The sequence below is a fragment of the Carlito syrichta genome, unplaced genomic scaffold, assembly GCF_000164805.1.
Source record: "Carlito syrichta isolate Samal-C Ts95f unplaced genomic scaffold, Tarsius_syrichta-2.0.1 Scaffold308051, whole genome shotgun sequence".
Lineage (NCBI taxonomy): Eukaryota > Metazoa > Chordata > Mammalia > Primates > Tarsiidae > Carlito > Carlito syrichta.
Genome location: NW_007252147.1, coordinates 1137382 through 1159718, shown reverse-complemented (window position 1 = coordinate 1159718; position 22337 = coordinate 1137382). Strand labels below are relative to the sequence as shown.

Below are 22337 nucleotides of genomic sequence, written 5' to 3'. Positions count from 1 at the left end.
CCGGAGCCCAGCAGGTCCAGGCTGCAGTGGCCGGGAGCGGTCACTGCACTCCAGTCTGGGTGACCAAGTGAGACTCCAACTCAAAAAAACAAAACAAAACAAAACAAAACGAAAATCTAGAAGGCATTTCAAACTCGACGTGGCCAAAACTGTTCTTGAATTTTCTCTCCAGACTTACTCCTCTCTTCTCCTGCCTTTTTCATATTAGAAACTGGCACCACCCCTCCCCATGGACCCAGTTGCATAGGACAAGAGTCTGAGTCACCTGAGATGTTTCTTTTCTTCACCCCCACACTCACCTGCCAACTCCTGTCAACTCTCCCTTCAAAAGACATGCCATATTCAACTACCTTTTTTTTGGTTCCCACTACCACCACACGTGTGCACACACCACCATCATCTTTCACTTGGATTCCTGTAGCTACCTCTCAACTAGTGTCCCTGTTTCCATCCATGCTCTCCAATCCACTTTCTTTCTTTTTATTTTTCTTTCTGAGTTGGAGTCTCACTCTGTCGCCCAGACTGGAGTGCAGTGGCCGCTCCCTGCCACCGCAGTCTCGACCCGCTGGGCTCTGGCAATCTTTCCGCCTCAGCCTTCCAAATAGCTGGAACTACAGGCGCGCACTATCACACCATGCTAATTTTTTGATTGATTGTAGAGATGAGGTCTCACCAAGTTGCCCAGGCGGGTCTCGAACCCGCGGACTCAGGCAATCCACTCACCTCAGCCTCCCAAGGCGCTGGGATTACCGGCTGAGCCACCGAGCTCGGCTTTCCAATCCACTTTCTCCACCAGCTATCCAGAGTTTGCTTTTGTCAATTAAAGTGATATCATTCATCTCCTTCAAACTCTCCAGTGACTTCCTATAACACTTAAAATTCCAGCTCTGGATGCTGGTTGGCTAAGTGGGAGATAATCTGGCCCTTTCCTCCATTCTCCACCTTATTAGGATACGTGCTATCTTAGTTTGTCAGGGCTATCATCATAAAGACTGGGTGGCTTAACAGAAATTTAGTTTCTCACAATTCTGGCGGCTAGAAGTCTGCAATCAAGGTGTTGGCGGGGTTCGTTTCTTTCGAGGACTCTCCTTGGCCTGCAGATGACCATCTTCTTCCTATGTCTCCACATGGCCCCCCATCTATGTGTCTGTGTCCTAGCCTCCTCTTCTTATAGGGACACCAGTCATACTGGATTAGGGCTCGCCCTAAGGACCTCGTTTTAACCTCATTATCTCCAGGAAGACACATTCTGAGTTACTAGGAGTTTTCAACATAGGAATTTTTTGAGGAGGAGACACAATTTAGCCTATAACACTTGTCCTCTTCATTTTAACACCATGCTAGCTACCTTTCTGTTCCTTGAACAAGTCCATTTTGCTCCCACTTTAGGGCCTTTGCACTGGCTCTTGTTGGAACAATCTTTTTCCTGTTGGTACCAGAGTTGGTTTCTTTGGTCATTCAGTTGTCGCATCAGCACCACTTTTCATAAAAGCTGTTCCTGACAACCCCATCTCTAGTAACCACCAGCTTATTTTGTATCGCATCTCCTGAGTTAAATCTCTGCATTACACCACTATCTAAGATTTTTTTGTTTATTATTTATTACCTATCTTTCCATACCCCTATCAGAATATACACAGGGTTCTTCTCTCTTCACTGATGTATTCCCAGAACCCAGAATGGTGCCACATATATTGAAAATGCTGAATAAATGTTTGATGAATAACAAGATAAATGAATGAAATTATTGGAGAGGAGTGGCATTTAGTGATTACTGGGGACAAATGGGTCAAGGATAGTGTTTCTAGCGTGGTAGTTTTTAGAAATAAAGATGAATCTGTTTACCCATGAAATTTCATAGGAGCTGAGTGGAAAGGGTCACCCAACCTTGGCTAAATAAGGTGGATGTTTTTGCCTTATTTGTAAGTTAGTTTATAACATTTCTAGAAATTCGTCTGACTTACAAAGTTGTTCATTGGTTCATTCAGTAAACATATACAGAGGGTCTACTAGGAGCCAGATTCTTGTGTTAATAGAATGCCCGGGGGGTGGGGCATGGGAGCATATAGAGGAAATCTCTGACCCAGCTGGCACCCATGGGTGCTTGGACTGGGATTGGGGACATGCTAGAAGGCTGTAGGGCAACTTCATGCCTACAGCGTATACCTTCCATACAAAATGTTCCCCGTGCTTTCATCTGTTTGTATTAGGCAATGTACAACTCCTCTGAATTCACAGAAAATTGTGGACACTTTGAGCGCTATGTCTGGTGCTTATTTTGGACGTTGTGCACAGAAAATTTGTATGCTTCTCAACTTTGGGGAAAATTAGTTTAAAATTTTAGAAACTTGTCAGCTTCCTGGTTTTTAACACACTAAATTCTGCAGGGTTTTTGGCAGCTGACACTTATTTTCATTTGGTATTTGGTGATAAATCATATTTTTATTTGTCTTTTGCAGACAGAATGTCAGTGACTTTTAGGTACTCAATACACGTATTGTGTCACGATCGTCAACAAGGAAATGGTCTGCTTGAATTAGTGCATTATATGTCAAGAGAGCTGACAAGACCAATAGAGTTCCTGCGTTGCTTTTCATTTAAGAAGCTAAGTGTTGCTTCCAGCCTTCTTCTGGGAAACCGTTTTGCGGTGACATCTTTATGGAGGGGCCTTTGAATATCTGGAACTTTGTCACTGTGTCCTCCCCAGATAATGAGAGGGATCTTTTCTGGTTTTGCCCAGAGTGATTTTTATTTCTTCTGTGTTCTCTGGCCCCACTGGTTTTCTGTCCACATTTCTGTCTCACCTCCCTAAACACCACAGGTTCTCCAGATCTGAATGCTGGTTCAGAGACTGGAGTGTTGAAATGTTAACTTCCAGCTCTGACACACAGAGCTGCAACAATTTTGCTTTATCTAATATAATCCTTCCTGGGATGCTTTTAGCTTTACAAGTTATTATTTATAATCTACCACTTTCTATAAGCATGATGGTCTTAGTGTTATAAGTGGTTATAAGTGCCATTTGATCACCATTCTTGCCAGCCAACATAATAGGCATTATTAGTTAAAGCACATCTTACATATTATGTAATTTGTCATGTGGCAAGTCATGGTGTATTTTTAGAAAGAGAAAAAAAATCATCCATGAATAGTTGTTTCTACATCAGAATGTAATGAGATTAGTAATGTGGACTGTTGTTACTGACTCTTCAGATACTACCTGTCAGCTTCATTACAAGGATAAAAGAGTTACTTTTAGCTGCAGCTAACAGAAAATTCAACTCATCTTGGTTAAGGAAATGAAAAATCAAGAACTCCAGGGCTCTGGGGTTGGTAGATTCAGCAACTCAACAATGGCATCAAGGACTCATTCCTTCCATCTCTCTATTCTGCCGCACACCTGGAACCTGGTAATGGCTGTGTTTTCACCAGATATAGGCACATCTCTGTTGAATTCCCGTCACCCCGGACACTGTGTAGATATGCAAGGACCTCTCACTCACAACAGACATTCAATATTTACCGTATGAGTAAAAATGAGATAGTATGGGGGTTTCTACTTCTGTGTAATGTCCAAAGGAAGAAGAGGGGTTCTGCTTCTTTCTATGGTTCCAGAAACTTCTCAACAGACTTCCCTTCAGTAGCCAAAATTAGGTCCCTGGCAAGAGAGATGGAGATTCTATGACTCAGAGGTACCTGAAGCGATAGGGTGGTAATTAAATGACCTAATCCATGCAAAACCACTTCGCACAATGCCTGGCACTTCGAAAGAGGTTAATAAATTTTATGATGGTAAGTATCATATTGAAACAGTTAAAAAAAAAAAAGGGCCTGAGTTGTGAGAAGTTAAGAGGTAGATTCCTTAGACCCTGATGATACCAATTCTGTCCTGAGACTATGAAGAGAGATGACAAGGGTCACATGGGGAAGCCCATCGACAGTGCTGGGTTGTAGGACCAAGGTGCAGAGTAGGGCACAGAGCAGAACCCTACTCATCGGAAGGGACTGGGATACGGTACTCAAACAGGACTCCCAGGGAAAGAACCAAAGCAGTGCCCAAGTATATGGTTGGAAACAGGACAAAACAAAGAATGACTAGATCCTGAGACTCAGAGCATTGACCTGGAGCTCATTGTTCAATGCTCCTTTCTCAGGTTAAGGCTGATTGTGAGAATTGGGTCAGGAATGAATATGAAGTTGATGAAATCTACTATGATATATGTGTATATAAAAAATGCACAGGGGTTCGCAACTAAGGAGATCCTGACGACTGTCTTCTCATAGAAAAGGTGTTATGAATGCTCTGCGTTGTAATTATTCTCACTGTAGGCAGGGAATTAGCAGACTTGTAGAACCTTTTTGTTTTTGTTGGGTTACTCCAAGCAATAAAATATTCAGTATTATAAGTTAATGTTAAGTTGACACTCACACGCCTTGTTTTCTAGATATAAATTTTCCCACTATGGCAGAATCCTTCTGTTTGCCTCTGAGGGGTTCCCATCCTTCTGGAATTTTTTAATTGACTACTGGGTTTGCCCTATCTTCCCTCCATTCATATATCTCCAACCTCTTGCCTCTAATTAGATTTGGTTGAGCACCAGAATATTTTACTCATGAACAACCATCTGGGGTGTTTTCAGTAAACTCTACGGGAGGGAAATAGGATTACAGTTAGAGTCATATTTATGATTGCCAAAAATTGTTTTGAGACTACAACTCAGAGATCTGGAACTGGAAATGACCTCATTTTTGAGCTCTGCCCCCTCAATTTACAAATATGGAAACTAGAATGTGAAATATCATGGTTAATTTTTAGCAGTTGCCACGAGAAATAAACTCATAAGTTAAGAAATCAATGGAGAAAAAATGCAATGGATAAGTAACGGTCTGTGGGAAATATTTCAACAGATCTTATTCATGTAAAGGTTATTATAACAAAAGTTCAATAAGAGGGTAAATGAGCTATGTGGTTATAAAACATTTTGATCATTCTAAATACCATGATTCCCTGAATAATCTATCACTGGGCTAATGATATTTATTTGACTGATAACTTGTAAAGATTTTGATGATTAAATAATTCCAGTTCTACTGACCATTTTCCTGATACAGTAAGTCCTTCACTGATTTTTCAGAGCTTACGTAAGGTGAGCTATTTACATTCTAACGATATCCAGAAACCCCTCGTTTCTAAAGAACTACAGACAATCCACCAGCAGAAGGAGATCACTATGAACATTTTGATTTTTTTAGCTTAAATATCGCTTCCTCAAAGACTCCTTCTTTGATCCCCTCCCATCTGAATTGTGTACCCCTCCTGTTTCTCAAAGCACTTGGTAGTCTTCCTTCATAGCCATTATCATAATGTATAATATATAACAATATACATTATATAGACTGTATAAAATTAGTCACGTGTACTAGCAAGTGGCCACAGCGACCAAAGATGTGCTGATTAACAAAAAGATTAAAGTGGCACAAATAAATAAAATGCAGCCTTCTGAATGTGACCCAGGACAACACAGTGTGACAACATGTGACTTGTATGAATGTTTAATTTCTGTCACCCTGGAGTACTATGAGCCTCTCACTCACAACAGACCCAATATTTACTGAATGAGTGAAAATGAGATAATTATTACTGTTGCACAATAAATTACTAAACATAACAACTTAAATGAATACAATTTTTGTAGGTCAGAAGTTTGGGCAGGGTATACATGAATTCTTTGCTCAGGGTTATACAAAGCTACAGTCATGGTGTGTTCTCATCTGAAGCTTTGTCCTCTTCCAGGTTGTTGCTGGCAGAATTCTATTCCTTGTGGTTGTAGGACTGAGGTTCCCATTTGTGTGTATATGAGAGAGAGAGAGAGGGAGAGAGAAAGAGAGAGAATGTGTTCTCGGGTGGTGGTGGTTGTTGTTTTTAACTGGGTGTCAACCAGGAAATACTCTCAATTCCCAGAGGCCACCCTGTAGGACCACTTCATAGGCAATTCACAACATGGGTATTTGCTTTCTTCCGAACAGTGCATCAGAAAATCTAACTTCCTTTTGTCTTTAACCTCTTTTTAAGGGCCCCCATGATCAGGCCAGGCCCACCTTTTTGACTAACTTGGTGCAACTAATTAGGTACCCTAATTACATCTACAAGCTATCTTTACTTGTACCGTGTAGTGTAAGCCAATCACTGGAGTGATATCTCCAGCAAATTTGCAGGTCCTTCCCACACTCACAGGCGAGGTTTAGAGAGGACAAGCGCATCAAAGGACAACAATCTTGGGTACCATTTCAGAATTCCACATGCCATATTTCCCAGTGCGGCGGAACCCCTTCTCATCTTTCTAAATTTGTTGGATTTATTTGGAGTGCACCCAGTGTCTTGGTTTGGAGTGTATCTGCATGTGCATATGCTTTTGTAACCTCATTATTTAAATACACTGTTGACCGTGTAAATATTTTTCTACAGATAATTCCTCATAATCTCAATGACAAAACAATGGCTCCCAAAATGTATTAGCCTTGGTTTGGGTCTGCTCAGGAAAGCAGAGCTCAGGATCTTTAGAAACCAGACTACTGCAGTTTGTAGCCTCTCTCCTTCTACTTCTCCTTTCCAGAAGGCCTAAGTTCACATTTTTGTTCAAATAAATACATAATAACGAACATAGTCTGTTTCTGAGAGTATTGTAGCTCCTCGCGATCATTCTAACCTTTGTCTTCACTTGATTTCATGGTAGATATCTGAATTTTTTGTTGATGACAATATTGAGTAGGAAAGAGCAACACAAACTTCAGAGCAAAGCCAAGTTGAAATCTCAGCTCTCACTCACTCTGAGACCTTGGAAAAACTCCCTACTCTTCTCATCTGCAAAACAGAAATCAAGCTTTCACTGGCTTTATCGGTCTGTGAGGTGAAATAAGTTTAGTGTGAGTTGTTAGCAGAGTACCTGGCCTATAGGAAGACTCCACAAATATTTGCTATTATCATTGCTAACTAAGTTCCTCCTAAGAGCTTTGTCCTAAATTAGAATATAGAAAAGAACTCCAATATGTTTTTATTTAGAAATTTTAAAAAACTGGATCATTCAGTATATTAAAACTCTCTTAGATGCTTTGTAGTTTTGGTTAGTTTTAGTAATCTAATCAGTACATATGGAAAAACTTGAGAAAGGAACCACTGAACAAACCTCAGACATTCCAGAACCAAAGAGTGGTAATTCATTTGCAGGTCCTCCTTGGTGAACATTCTGGTGTGGTTTATACATTCTGTTCCCATTACTTACTTTTCTTAATCACTCTGTAAATTAGCATCCTAAGGAACTAATATAAGGAAATTTCACTCATTTCTGGTATGAAGAGATCATGGAATTCAAAGTCACCTTGGCACAGGATCTTGTAATACCAAATGAACTCAAACGTACAGATTTGGAAAGCATAAGGCGTGAGCTCCAGTTCTGATGTGACCTGCACTCTTTGATGGATCTCAGCAGAATCATAATCACACAATGGAGTGAAAATGGGGATGGGCTCAAGAGGTTTGACCCAACAAGTCAGTCAAACCTCAGTTTACTCGTATGTCAAACGGGTATACTGATGTCTGCCTTTCCTGCCTTTTGGAGTTACTGTGAACCTCACAACAAATATTCCATTAATACCTCATTTTAATCCCAACACTTTGGGAGGCAGAGGCGAACGGATTGCCTGACCTCAGGGGGGTTCGAGACCATCCCGGGCAACTTGGCAAGACCTTGTCTCTACAATAAAAAAAAAAAAAAGAGCTGGACATGGTGGTGCACGCCTGTGGTTCCAGCTCCTTGGAAAGCTAAGATGGAAGGATTGCCTGAGCCCAGCAGGTCAAGGTGGCAGTGGCCGTGAGTGTGCCTCTGCACTCCAGCCTGGGCAACAGAGTGAGACTTCAACTCAGGGAAAAAAAAAAAAAAAAGTGCCCATTCCTGGCTGGATACAGTGACTCACACCTGTAATCCCAGCACTTTGGGGGGCTGAGGTAGGGGATCACTTGAGCCTGGGAGTTTGAGACCAGCCTTGACAACATAGTGAGACCTTATCTTTACCAAAAACAAAAACAAAAAACCCATTGTACTGTCACTATATATTCAGAAGGCATATCTGCCCCCACTCCACTGTTGACTTCACAGGGGCAAAGGTTATGACTTTAAAAAAAAATGTATCCTGGTTAAAATAAGACTAAGTTGGCATTCACCAAATGTTTGTTGAACTGAGATGTTGTTCACATAGAAAATATGTGTGGACCAGGCATGATGGCTCTTGCCTGTAATCCCAGCACTTTGGGAGGCAGAGGTGAAAGGATTGCCTGAGTCCAAGGGTTCCAGACCAGCCTGGACAACTTGGCAAGACCTCATCTCTACAATAAATCAAAAAACTAGCCAGGCATAGTGGTGTGCACCTGTAGTTCCAGCTACTTGGAAGGCTGAGGCGGAAGGATCACCTGAGCCCAGCAAGTCGAGGCTGCAGTGGCCGTGAGTGTGCCACTGCACTCCAGCCTGGGCAACAGAGTGAGACTCCAACTCAAAAAGAAAAGAAAAGAAAAGAAGATGTGCAAGTGTGTTATGAAATTAAGCAATGTCATAAAATTAGCTAAGTGTACTAGCAAGGGACCACAGTGACCAAAGGTATGCTGATTAACAAAGAAGATTAAAGTAGCATAGAGAAATACAGTGTGGCCTTCTGAATGTGACGCAGGATAACATAGTGCCACTTTGATGCATCAGCAAGTTCCAAGTCATCCGTGCGCCAACGTGCTAGAGATATTACATCAGCTTCTTGAGCAGTGTGCTCGATGCTATCTCCATATCACACTTAACATTAAAAGGCAAAACAAAGTCCGCAGCAAGTAGAGAAAATGAAGCCATCCACTCACCACCAACAAAGCTGCGTTCCACGCTCTGGAACCAGATAAGAGTAAGGTTAGGATGACCCTATGATTTGGATGCTCATACACTGTGGAGGGTTGCAAAGAAACTCGGACAGCTGAAGTGGGCATGGAAAACAGCGGTGGTCATGGTGACAGCACAGCTTTCAGTGCAGGGCAGAACCGTGGGTGGCTTCGCACGTTGGCCGCAGACAGGCCAACTCCCAGGGCCTCATCGGTCTTTATGACATCTGGCAGCTCATTGAACAGAAGCCGCTGAAGGATGACAGAGGCTGGTGTGCATTTTTCATGCAGCCGCCGAGGCGTTGAGCTGCTCACCAGGCCTCTTGAGCATGTTGGCAACATCCAGGATAAAGACAGGAACCATCCAGAACGCCCATGGTTGGAAATACACAGCAAAAGTCAACTTTGGGCAGATCAACTGGAAAATATTGCCTCTAGATAAAAAGTATTAAACTAATGACAGCACCATTGCAAGCTACTATGAATATGGCTTCCTGGTAAAACTCTATAAGGTTTTTCATTTGTTTTGCTTGATATTAGGGAATGTTTGGGGGGCTTTTGTCTTGTATTGTTTGATTTTTTTTTTCATAGTTTACGTTTGGGGAAGATTTTGCAAGAAGAAAAGGAGATGTTTTATTTAATACTGAAAATAGTATGTTTTTATCTTTTGTTTCTTTTTGAAAGATAGCCAAATCCAAACTGAGGACTGAGTTAATTTGGACCAAAATAATGATAATGAATAATAATAATAATAATAATGCCATCAACTACTAGTTTTGAGCACAATGTGCCAATCACTGAGCTAGATGCTTCACACCCATTGTCTTGTCTGTTACTCACATAATCCCTTAATCCCTGCAAGAGAAAAAACATTGTCTTGTTTGCAGATTAGGAAACTGAGACTCAGAGAGGTGAATTCATCCGAAATCGCAGCACTAATCAATGATGAAGCCTGTATTCAAATCTTCAGTCCTTTCTCCTCGCCATGAGGGTCTGAATAAAAGGAAGGAAATGAAAAGACTGGATGATGACGGAAACGTGATAGGATGAATGGGGGAACAGAAATGAGAGCCATGGAAGAAGGTCCAAAGAGTAGAACAGAAAGGTGAGAAAGAAGACCAGACATTGAGAGACAGAATTCTTCAAACGGATTGGGCCTTTGAGGTGGCAATGTCTTCAGTGACCATGATCATTCTGTGTCATCCTGGGTGATGCTACTTGAGTCCTGTGGGACATCGTACCAGACAGGCCCACTTCTCACCATGGTATCTCCAGAGGGCTACTTCAAAGCAGAGGTTTCCTACAGCTTCCAGGAGCAGAAAGAAAATTGGATTTGAATAACTTAAACTTAAATGTGTCCTCTGTGTATGTACTCTAACTTTACTTTGGCTTTGTAGGAAAAAAAATTGTACGGTAAGTCCCTTACATATGAACCTTCAAGTTGCAAACTTTCAAAGATGCAAACATATGTTTGCATGTCCATACAGGCCCACTTCTCACCATGGTATCTCCAGAGAGCTACTTCAAAGCAGAGGTTTCCTACGGCTTCCAGGAGCAGAAAGAAAATTGGATTTGAATAACTTAAACTTAAATGTGTCCTCTGTGTATGTACTCTAACTTTACTTTGGCTTTGTAGGAAAAAAAAATTGTACAGTAAGTCCCCTACATATGAACCTTCAAGTTGCAATCTTTCAAAGATGCAAACATATGTTTGCATGTCCAATCATGTAAGCTAGTTCATGTGTTTGGTGTACATTGTCACATGCTATACTGTAAGATTGAAAATGTCTTCTTTATTTTTGTGTTTGTCTCATGTATTATTTGTGTGAAAAGCATTATAAACCTATTAAACAGTACAGTACTATATAGCTGATTGTGTTAGTACCTATGCTATTTTTGTTGGACTTAGGAGCAAATTGAACTTAAAACGTGCTCTCAGAATGGAACTCATTCGTATGTAGGGAACTTCCTGTAATTTTAATTCACTGGGAAGCAGATCGGATCTGTCATGGAGAGATGAAACATAAGAAACATGTCCAAATGTAAGAAAAAGCAAGAGATCTTTTCTTGTGGTCCAGTTCCATAACACAAGTATCTGTCACTGTGTGCAACATGCAGGTTGGTATACATCAAAATAATATGTCCTATCTTATATTGATTGAGCAATGACTATGTCCTAAGCGATTTACATGTATTTAATGATCTGAAGGAGCCAAGAAGTTGGAATTATTAGGACTGAACACCCACTTTAAGAAAAAAAATGAGGCTCAGAAAGTTAAAAAAAAACCTAAGGTCACTTGGCTAATAAGTAGCAGAGCTGGGATTTGAACCCCAGACCCTTGACCATACCCCATTGTACAGACATTCCTAGTAGAGTGACTGTAAATGTGTAATCCCAGTCACTCTAGATTGTTAAACATTAGTGTGAGGTATTGTCTAGACATAGACTGTCTCCTCAGTACCTGGCTTCTTTCTATCCCCTCCCTCTAGGAGTGGCCTCTGGCCAAGGCTGGTCTCTGAAGGGTGTGCATATTCCCAGGAATGAGTCATGGGGTGCAGGGAACCAAGCAAAGCTGAAAGGAATGTAGTCGCCATGCTTAATCAATGTAATTGTAAATACCGTATGGGAATGGGAATGCTTAGCTTAATTGCTCTGGGGCCTCCTGTAAGTTTTAATAAACCGGTGTCTTGCCAGGCTTGGTGACTCACGCCCGGAATCCCAGCACTTTGGGAGGCGGAGGCGAGAGGATTGCCTGAGACCAGGGGTTCAAAATCAGCCTGGACAACTTGGCGAGACCTGTCTCTACAATAAATCAAAAAATTAGCTGGGCATGGTGGCTCACGCCTGTAGTTCCAGCTACTTGGAAGACTGAGGCAGGAGCCTGAGCCCAGCAGGTCGAGGCTGTGGTGGCCGTGAGCGTGCCACTGCACTCCAGCACTGCACTCACCAACAGAGTGAGACTCCGACTCAAAAAATAAAAATAAAAATAAAATAAAAAATAAACCAATGTCTTTCCCTGCTGGACCTTCTGGAATTGGTAAGCATTACACACAAAGCCCTCTCAGATTTGGGGTTACCGCATTACAATTAGTATTCCAGAAAAGAAAGGACTGGAAACAAGGGAAGTAAAAAAATTTTAGTCATCCCTCCGTATCTAAGAAGGACCGGTCCTCCAAAATCTATGAATGCTCAAGTCCCTAATATAAAATCACATACTATCTGCATATAACTGGCACATGTTCTCTTTTATACCTTCATAAGCTAAATCATCTCTAGATTATTTATACTACTTAATACAATGTAGATACTAGGTAAATAAGGTGCTATGCTGCGTTGTTTTACTTCTGTTATTTTTATCATTGTATTTTTATTTTTATTTTTTAATCCCTTGGATTTTTTTTTTTTTTTTTTTGAGTTGGAGTCTCACTCTGTCACCCAGGCTAGAGTGCATCGGCACACTCACGGCCACCACAGCCTCGACCTGCTAGGCTCAGGCAATCCTTCCATCTCAGCCTTCCAACTAGCTGGAACTACAGGCATGTGTCACCATGCCCAGCTAATTTATTTATTTATTTATTGTAGAGACGAAGTCTCACCAAGTAGCCCAGGCTGGTCTCGAACCCCTGGGCTCAGGCAATCCTCTCATCTCCGCTTCCCAAAGCGCTGGGATTACAGGCATGAGCCACTGTGCCCGACCCTTCAAATATTTTTGATCCGTGGTTGGTTGAATCTGAGGATGCAGAACCCGTACAGAGGTCTGACAGTACCTTCAGTTGACTACGTGCTTTAAAGAGCACAAAGGCGGGGAAACACCTCTTATCAACAGAGTGCTTGAATGAAATGTATTTGTATACCTAACCCTTAACTGTACTCCACAATATCATAATAAAAAATATTGATACCAAAAAAAAGAGCACAAAGGGTGGGTTGAAGGGAGGGAGGTGGCAGAGGTGGTCTGAGAGAGCTGTGGCCCAGAAAGGGGGAAGGGATCTGTGCTATGGTAAACGACAGAAGGAGAAAACATGGGGCAAAAAAAAAGAATGTGAGTCTAACACTTACAAGATGAAATCAAAGTGCGTCGAGCGCCGGCGCGGTGATGGTGACTCATGCCTGCACTCCCAGCACTTTGGGAGGCAGAGGCGAAAGGATTCCCTGAGCCCAGGGGTTCAAGACCAGCCTGGGCAACTTGACAAAACTTTATCTCTACAATAAATTAAAATTAGCTGGGGGTGGTGGCACACACCTGTAGTTCCAGCTATGTGGGAGGCTGTGGTGGAAGGACTGCCTGAGCCCAGCAAGTCGAGAGCATGGTGACTGTGATCGTGCCACTGCACTCCAACCTGGGCAACAGAGCGAGACTCCAACTCAAAAAAAAAAAAATTCATGTACATGAAGAGAGAAGGGCTTGTACACCTTTGAATAGAGAATGAAAGTTACTGTATACACTCATACTCTAAGTCTTAAATTGAAGTTTAAATTAATCACGATTGTTTCTCTAATTTTCCCTTTTATTTCCAATTTTGTGGGCTAAAATGACCCATTCAACTCAGCCTTTGGAATTCAAACTGTTTGTCCTGGTGGTTTCTCTGAGTAATGCTAAGTTCCACTCTGCAGGGTTGGTGTCTCAGTGAAAGGTGGGTGTGTTATTTGGTCTTTCCCCCCCCCCCCCTCTTGAAAGTTAATTAAGTCAACATTAGCTATGGCTATGTAGCCACAGAATGGGCAGTTTCTTGAAGGCTCGGGGTTTGGATCTTTTCCTGCAAAAATTCCCACTTCTGTGTTATATTTAGCGTTCTAACTGCCTGAATAGCAGGCTTGCTATTGGCCCCGGCCAGAGCAACGCTGGACCTGTGTGCAGCTGAGTTTGTCTGTTTCACTGGGCCCTCAATGCCAAGAGTGTGTGCTTCTCAGTGGACAGCCTGGGGGTGAAGCCTGTCTTGTTTCTTCTCCAGAAGTCTCCCTCGGGTTAGCATTGCTGATTTGATGCCACATAGCACTGCAATTATCAGAATTATTTACTTGATGCTTACCTTTTTTAAAAAAGAAAAAAAAAAACTCATCCATGCGCTTAACTCTAAAAGTAATGTAGTATCATCAACATTTGTGGTATGCACCTAACCTGATGACTTGGTTTATGTAGATGTGATTGTGTTTTTTTAAAAAGTTCTGCCCCTGCACAGAAGCTAGTTTTTCAGTGCAACAGTTTTAACTTTTAAGAAACCGTAAACATTTTATCCTCTAAGACTTTAACTTTGGAAGACATAGGACTTTTAAAGAGATGCAGTGTCTCTGAAACTGGTATATAGTTGCATCTCTAATTCTGTCTCCTTTATGAGTTGAATGTCAAGTTCCTGAGTTGAGATGGTGCATAAATCACAGATAAACTTTTCAGACCAAAATCCATGTTACTGCTGAACTCCTAGACATCTTTGAAATGTTGCCTTATAATAGAAACAATAGCTTCATTATATACTATATAATATGACTTAACATTCTATCAATTTACATTTAACATTCTATAAGACTTATAGAATGTTAAGTTGTATTAGAAACAAAAAGTAACTGTAGCTCAGCTCTCATGATCTCTCCCTAAGCTCAGTGAATTTTCCATGAGCAAAGAAGCAGAGGTGCCAGAAGGAAACAGTTGTGTTTTCCTGCGTTCATGGTAGCCCCACAAGTCATGGTAAATGTTGCTTTATTCCTTTTTTATGTTATAGCAACGATTCCACTTCCTATTACATAGGAAAACTGATTCGGCTGTTAAAAGAGGTCACTGGATGTATTTACTACAACATTAAGACCATTTTGTCCATGGAAATAATTTTTATTGTTCTGAGTCACTCTGGTTCATGGAATTTTTACATGAGTTCCAGGACAAGGATGAGATGAGATATTTATTTTACTTCGTATCCTCTTTAATGTTTTTTGAATGCATGAATGTCAGGCTTGTTGTCAAGTGTTTCCATATTTTTATGACTTTAGAAGTAACTCTGCTATATTTATGTTTCCTAAACTCTTCACTGACAATTCACTCTGTGTACCCAGCATGTTGTATCTTGGCAGATCTACCCGTTTTGCCCAGTACAATGTGATCTCAATGGATGTATTTACTATGTTAAAGGTTTTACAGACCTTCAAAAATATTTAAATTGTTTGTGGAGCGCTAGAAGGATTTGAATTAAACTGTGAGCTTCAATTTGTTATGCTTCACATTTTTTCTTGTATTAAAGTAAACCTCACTAGAAATGTTCCCTAAGTCAATCCAGAAGATCTCTGTGCTTTACACACACCCTGGAATCATAGAACTTCCCTGAAACTCATTTTCAAATATCCATTGGTTTGATTGTTATTGTTGTGTTTATTAATCATCTCTTGGGAACTAGGCTTTACAAGATAGATAATCATATTAACTGTCTGAGTATGAACTGAAGTAACAGTTTAGCTTTACGGAGAAGCAGTAGGCGTTCTGACTTTTAGAAAATATTTGAATAGAAAGTAATGACTGTCAGCCATTGCCTTGCTAAGCTATGGTGTGGCCATGTGCTCTTTGAACTGTGTCCTGGCTTTGGCCCCCTTCCCTGCCTTGGGGAGGTGACTCTTCTTTCTGTCTGTCTCTCTCTCTCTCTCTCTCTCTCTCTCTCTCTCGCTTTTAAATAAACTATGATTTCTAAGTTAAAAAAAAAAAAGTAATGACGGTCTTATGGGTTGAGATTTCAAGTTACTAGTTATTGTCATTGAAATTTCTTCCTATATTACTCTGTGTGTATAATGCTGACTAAGTGACATAAGCTTTAAGATCAAATCTTATACTTTCTGACACGGGGAAGAGGATTGGAAGTATTGCTATACTTCCCACTTTCTTCACTCTTGTGACCTAACTAGTCAGTCTTCTACAGTGCCCTAACTAGTCGGCCTTCTAACAGTGCCCTAACTGGTCAGCCTTCTACAGTGCCCTTACTAATCAGCCTTCCAACAGTACCCTAACTAGTCAGCCTTCTACAGTGCCCTATCTAGTCAGCCTTCTAACCGTGCCCAACTGGTCAGCCTTCTACAGTGCCTTTACTAATCAGCCTTCGACAGTGCCCTAACTGGTCAGCCTTCCAAAAGTGTCCTAACTAATCAGTCTTCTCCAGTGCCCTAAAAAGTCCTAACTGGTCAAAGTTCAACATTATCCTAACTGGTCGGACTCCAACAGTGTCTTAACCAATCAGCCTCTCACAGTATCTTAACTAGTCAACCTTTCTGCAGAAAAAGGGACCATAATATTGACTCAATATTGACTTTTGACTAGAAGTAATCTCTAACAGATCATTTTTTTCTCTTACAAATGATTATGACTTGTCCTACACCATACTACATGTATGCATATATTCACAAGGATAAGTATATGTATGTGTTTGCGTGTGTGCATGTAAAAGTGTGACTTAGTGTTCCAACATTTTAGTTAGCTGGTTTTCTTGTTAGGAAATGGTAGCATATTAATGAGTCATTTTATTTTCAACAGGTTGACATGATGAAAGAAGCATTAGAAAAACTTCAGCTCAATATAGTAGAAATGAAAGATGAAAATGCAACCTTAGATGGTGGAGATGTCTTATTCACAGGTATAATTGTATTTATTTTTTTCTACCCAAAAATATTTCTAATAACTGGCTTGTATTTACTTGTTTTGTTATAGGTTTTTTTTAGTCATAGATGCTAAATGCAGGGAATTTGGAAAAGACAGAAAAGCACAATAAAAAAATGACCACTTTCCATTCTAATGTAATCACTTCAATATTTGGTGTGTGTTCTTTTTGTACTTTTGCATGCATAATTTGCATAGTTTTTACAAGAATATTCTCAGTGTGTACAGCATCAGCATGTATCTTGCTTCTACTATATTCTTCTACAAAATGAGTTTATGGGTTGCATAGTTTTCCACTGCGTGATTGTATATCTGGTTTGTATTTAAAGGATTCTTAATTCAAGATTAGTGTCATTTACAAATAATTTTCTTTCCAGATGGCAAGATGAATTTTAATAACTTTCCATGCAAATGGACTTGGCTTAATGCCAGGTGAATAATAGCAGAATGCAGCAAAATATGAACAGCTAATATTATTATTGCTCTAACTAAAATCAGTTTTTACAATGTGTATATGGCTACGAAAGAAACAGTGATTTTAGCATTTAACCTTTTGAACTCACTATGATCGTATGTTTAGTGTTTTATAGAATCATGTGTAAAATCTGGATTCCCTAGATTCATTCTGGTTATACTGATGAGCAAGATAATTGATAGTAAGTTTGATTTACAGTGAGAGTGTATTTTCCCATAAATATCAGAGAATAAATAACCTACTTTACCAATGTAGCCCTAATGGCAGAGGCTGGTCCTCAAGATTTGGAGATGTAGCCCTGAATGACCCAATGGAAGCGTGAAGATTCCTGGAAGTCTAATATTGAACTGATACAAATTTTATACTGAACCCCATGTATACAAGGGGGGAACCTCAAAAACCGGAATTTATTTATAAAAAAATTGTGCATTTATGCTTGCATGTGTAAACTTCAGTCACCTTCAAAGGACTCTCTATTTAATGCAATACACCTATTGCTTTTCCCACTGCTCTGAGTCAATTTTGAAGCCTTTTAGTGCTTCCGCCGTTTTTTGTTTCACCTCTTCCACATCAGCAAAACATTTCCCTTTGAGGACTTTTTTCATTCAGGGAAACAAACAAAAAAAAGGTTGCTCTGAGTGAGATTGGGTGAACGGGGAGTGGGGGGCATAGGGACCATGACGTTTTTGGTCAAAAACTGCTGAACACTTAGCATGGTGTGGACAGGAACATTGCTGTGGAGGAAGAACCGGTCACCTGTTTGCCACAACTCGGGACATTCTTCCACAAACCATGACACAACCTTCTCAAAACTTCCAGATAAAAATTTTGGTTGGCTGTTTGATCTGGAAGAACAAACTCTGAGTGTACTAGAAGGGACCACCCTCCAAAAGATAATTCCAAGTTTGGGAAGGTCCCCCGCTCAGACATATAGCCAAGATCTCGCCATCTTTGTTTTAATTTAAAAAGACTGCTTTGAGTTACTTACATTTGGACATAGCTAATGTTCCTGAAGGAAAAATAGTGTTTCTCCTGTGACATTTGGGGAGTCCCTTGCTTAGTGTTACATACTGCCCCTATGGGTGGGGCCACTGTGTCACCAGCTCCAGGGGCACCATTCTTATCAGGGGTTGTGTGGATAGTATCCCAGGAAGTTATGCACGGTGTGACCTTGCTATCATTGTCTGTTGGCCTCTGGGGTTGGGTTTGCATGCCCGTTGAACCCTAAAAACACCCCACGAGGAGTCAGGGAGGCTTACGCTGCATTCTCAGCTCCGGGTGTGCACAAGCAGACTCAGGCATTCTTTGAATCTGCCTAGTAAGTTCCCCTAGAATATTCTCTGTGTCTCCCATTGATGGCACTTTCATTCTTTTTGGCCGCACAGAACAGCTTGTTTCTCTAAGAAAATGGGCTTTTGTGAAAAGCCAGATGTGTAAATGACACTTCCTTACAATATAACTCTTTTTTACCAGAACATAGCCAGCTAATAAATAACTTATTGTAAGCAGGTACAGCCAGCATTTGAAATATGCTTTCCACAAGCTACGTTCACAGCCCGTTTAGTTATCTAAATAGCTGATCTGAACAGATCCCCTAAAAATCTCCTAGTGAAGGCACAACTTACACTAGGCATCTCTTCCTTTGGTCAAAGGTCCTTCCACAGCATCTCAAGCCTAATGTTTTTGACCCATCTTCTAATGAAGAAGAAAATCCTATCATCATCCCATTGAAGCAAAGTGAGTTTGTCCCACCACCTGAAATTCAGATTCAGGTGTTATCAGTACCTGCTTACAATAAGTTATTCATTATATGGCTATATTCTGGTTTTTAAAAAGTTCGATTGTAAGGAAGGGTTATTGACACATCTAGCTTTTCACCAAAGCCCATTTTCTTAGAGAAACAAGCTGTTGTTTTCTGCTGCCAAAAATACTGGGGCTTGCCTTTGAGACTCTCTGTAGACTTTTTAATTTTTCATATTCTGTGCATAAATTTGTGTTTGAATGGTTACTTTGTCCAAAACTGAGATAGTGTTGGTAGACTTGCATCTGCTCAGCGCCTCATTTATACTTCACGTTTGGTCCTGCCTTCTATCTGCTACTTTTCACTTTTCTTCTTCTTTACTATTGTGGTTAAACACACATGATCTGAAATTTGCCTTTTAACCATCTTTAAGTGTACAATTCCAGTGGCATTCATTGCAATTACCGGGTTGTACAACCATACCTACTCAATTTGGGGATTAGGAAGACTTATGTAAGAAACAAAATGTGTAGCACTTTCTATGTGCTCTGCGTCCTCTTTCTTCTGTAACTCAGAGATTCATTAATAATTTATCAGGAAATAGACAGAAGGAAAGCTACTTTCCAACTCTACTTCCTGCTGGGAAATCTGTCAGTCAGGCGAGCAACCACTGGCAAAAATTGTTACAATCTCATTTCTCTTCAATAGGCAGCATCAGCTTATCTCTACTTTTATTTATTTTCCTGAAATATAGAGTACATGAAAAGGAGTTATACAATGTTTATGTACAGTTTAAAGACCAATACTAAAGTGAACACTTGGGTGTCCACCACCTGGCTTAAGAAATAGAACAGTGACAGAATCATAGAAGTCTCTAGGTCCCCAGTCCCGACCCATTTCTCTTCCCAGCCTCTGAATTTTGTATTAATCATTGCTTTGTCTTATTTGAGTTTTACTTTAATATATATATTCCTAAGTTACACATTGTTTAGTTTTGCTTGTCTTATAGACTTATATTATTCGAGTCACCCTACATAAACTCCTAAGTGATTTTTCTACTCTTGATCTAAGTTGATATGTGTAACTATAGTTCATTTTCAACATTCCGCAGTACTCTGTGGTAAGAATACACCACAATGTATTCGTTCATTTTACTGCTGATGTATATTTGGATGTTTTCCAGTTTTTGTCTATTATCGGCAATGCTGCGGTGTACATTCTTAGAGTTTCTCTAAGTTAAGCACCTGAACTGAATTTCAGGTGATGGGATAAACTCTTTTTGCTTCAATGAGATGATAGGATTTTCTTCTTTAATCTGTTAATGTAGTTAATTATATTCACTGACTTTTCTGATATTTGACCAGTCTCCCATCCCTGGGGTGAAATCAAATTTGATCATGATTTATTCTCTTTTTAATACAGTGTTGTAGTTAGTTTGCCAATATTTTGTTATGACCATTATTTTATAGCCTATAATTTTTCTTTCTTCTTGTCCTTATCAGGTTTTGGTAAAAGATTTATGTTAACCTTATGTATTGGGGAATATTTCCTATTTTTCTGTTGTCTAAAATCAATACTATTTGAATTGTGTATTCCTTGAACTGTAGTGGAACTTACATATAGACAGGCCCTGCTGACTATAGCTGTATTCTCCTTTTAATAGTAATGTTTTGTGTGTGTGTGTAATGTTTTTAATTTCTTTTTTATTTTAAAGATGTGGGATACGAGTCAGGGTTGGATACATAAGTGACTACGTACAGGTGAAGTTTAGGCCTCCCATTGGACCTCACTTCACCTGGACTGGGATCGTGCACCCTTACTGATGTCTCACATCTGCCAATCCCTTTCTTGTAGGATTATGATAGGTGTTCAGGGTTCATTTATGAATGAGAACGTGGTATTCAGTTATTTGTTTGTGTGATTCATCACTGAGTATGATAGACTCTAAATCCACCCAAGTTGCTGCAAAGTCCATAATTTTGTCCTTCTTTATGGCTGTGTAGTATTCCATCATGTTTAGGTACCACATTTTTTTTATCCAATCCACTTTCAATGGCCAGCATGTTTGGTTCCATATTTTTGCTATTGTGGATAGTGCTGCAATAAACATGCGTGCACGGGTGTCTTTTTGTAGAATGATTTGAGTTCCTCCAGGTATATTCCCAGAAGGTGGATTGCTGGGTCGGATGAAAGGTCAATTTTTAGATTTTTTTTTTTTTGAGTTGGAGTCTCACTCTGTTGCCCAGACTGGAGTGCAGTGGCCACTCCCGGCCACCGCAACCTCGACTCGCTGGGCTCCGGCGATCCTTCTGCCTCAGCTTCCAAGTAGCCGGAATTACAGGCATGCTCTACCATGCCCAGCTGATTTTTTTATTTATTGTAGAGATGAGGTCTCGCCAAGTTGCCCAGGCGGGTCTCGAACCCGCGGGCCCAGGCAGTCCACTCACCTCAGCCTCCCAAAGGCTGAGGATTTTTAGATCTTTTAGAAACCACCACACTGTTTTCCATAGAGCTTGAACTGGTTTGCATTCCCACCAACAGTGTAGAAGCATTCCCTTTCCTTCTCATCCTCACCAGCATCTGTTGTTTTTTGTTTTCTTAATGATGGCCATTCTTAAATCTGGAGTTAAGTGGTATCTCAGTGTGATTTGACTTGCATTTCTCTGATGCTTAGTGTATTGGTAATGTTAATTTGTGCCTTCTTTCTTTTCTTTTCTTTTCTTTTTTTTTTTTTTGCCAGAGGTTTGCCAACTTTATTAGCCTTTCCAAAAGACCAACTATTGGCTTTGTTGAATCCTCTCTCTTGAATGTTTCCTTTCTGTTTCTACCTTTTTCTTCCTTCAAATTCTTTTCATTCTGTTCTTTTTTTCCTGCATCTTAGGTTCGAATTTGATCTCATGAATTTGAGCCTTTCATTTTCTATAATGTCACTGTTTAAGACTATATAACTTTCCCTCCATGTACTGCCTCAGCAGAATCCTTCTTTTGATATGAATATTTGTGTTAGCATTTAATTCTAAATGTCTTCTGACTTCCATTATGATTTAATCTTTGACTTATTATGTAGATAATGATGTTTTTAAAACTTACTGTCTCTAAGTTGCTGGACATACATAATTGATACATAAAGGAAAGACTCAAGCGTTTATCCTATCTTTCTTTTATGAATTCTATTTCAAGTAGGCCAAATATTTGACTGAGGAAAATTTCCTTTTTTTTTTTTTTTGACTTTTTTGTAGAGACAAGGTCTAAGGATGTTGCTCAGGCTGATCTAAAACTCCTAGACTCAAGCAATCCTCCTGCCTCAGCCTCCCAAAGTGCTGTGATTTCAGGTGTGAACCACCACACCCAGCCAGGTTTTTCTTTTATAATTCCAGCCAGTAAATGCAGATTCCTTAAAAAAAAAAAAAGGATGTGTGTAATGATTATTGAAGGATGTTAAAACTATTATGTGAAAGCTTGATGGGAAACTTCATGGTGGAGGAATCAGGAGGCCACATGAACCTACTGATCATTCTAGATCACTGAAAATGGGACTGTCTCGTGGCTTATGCTACGATACAGTAGAAGTACAGCCCACCT

The 22337-nt window shown here is 40.2% G+C and overlaps 1 protein-coding gene across 2 annotated transcripts in view; it reads left to right on the top strand.

The window, feature by feature from the left end:
- The window catches only part of DDAH1 (dimethylarginine dimethylaminohydrolase 1), a 109965-nt gene that overhangs the window by 41968 nt on the left and 45660 nt on the right, over window positions 1–22337 (top strand). For both annotated transcript variants that reach the window (XM_021715925.1, XM_008064803.2), the window contains exon 2: window positions 16417–16516. In XM_021715925.1, the coding sequence (XP_021571600.1) occupies window positions 16417–16516 (100 nt within the window). The remainder of the gene's footprint in view (window positions 1–16416; window positions 16517–22337) is intronic.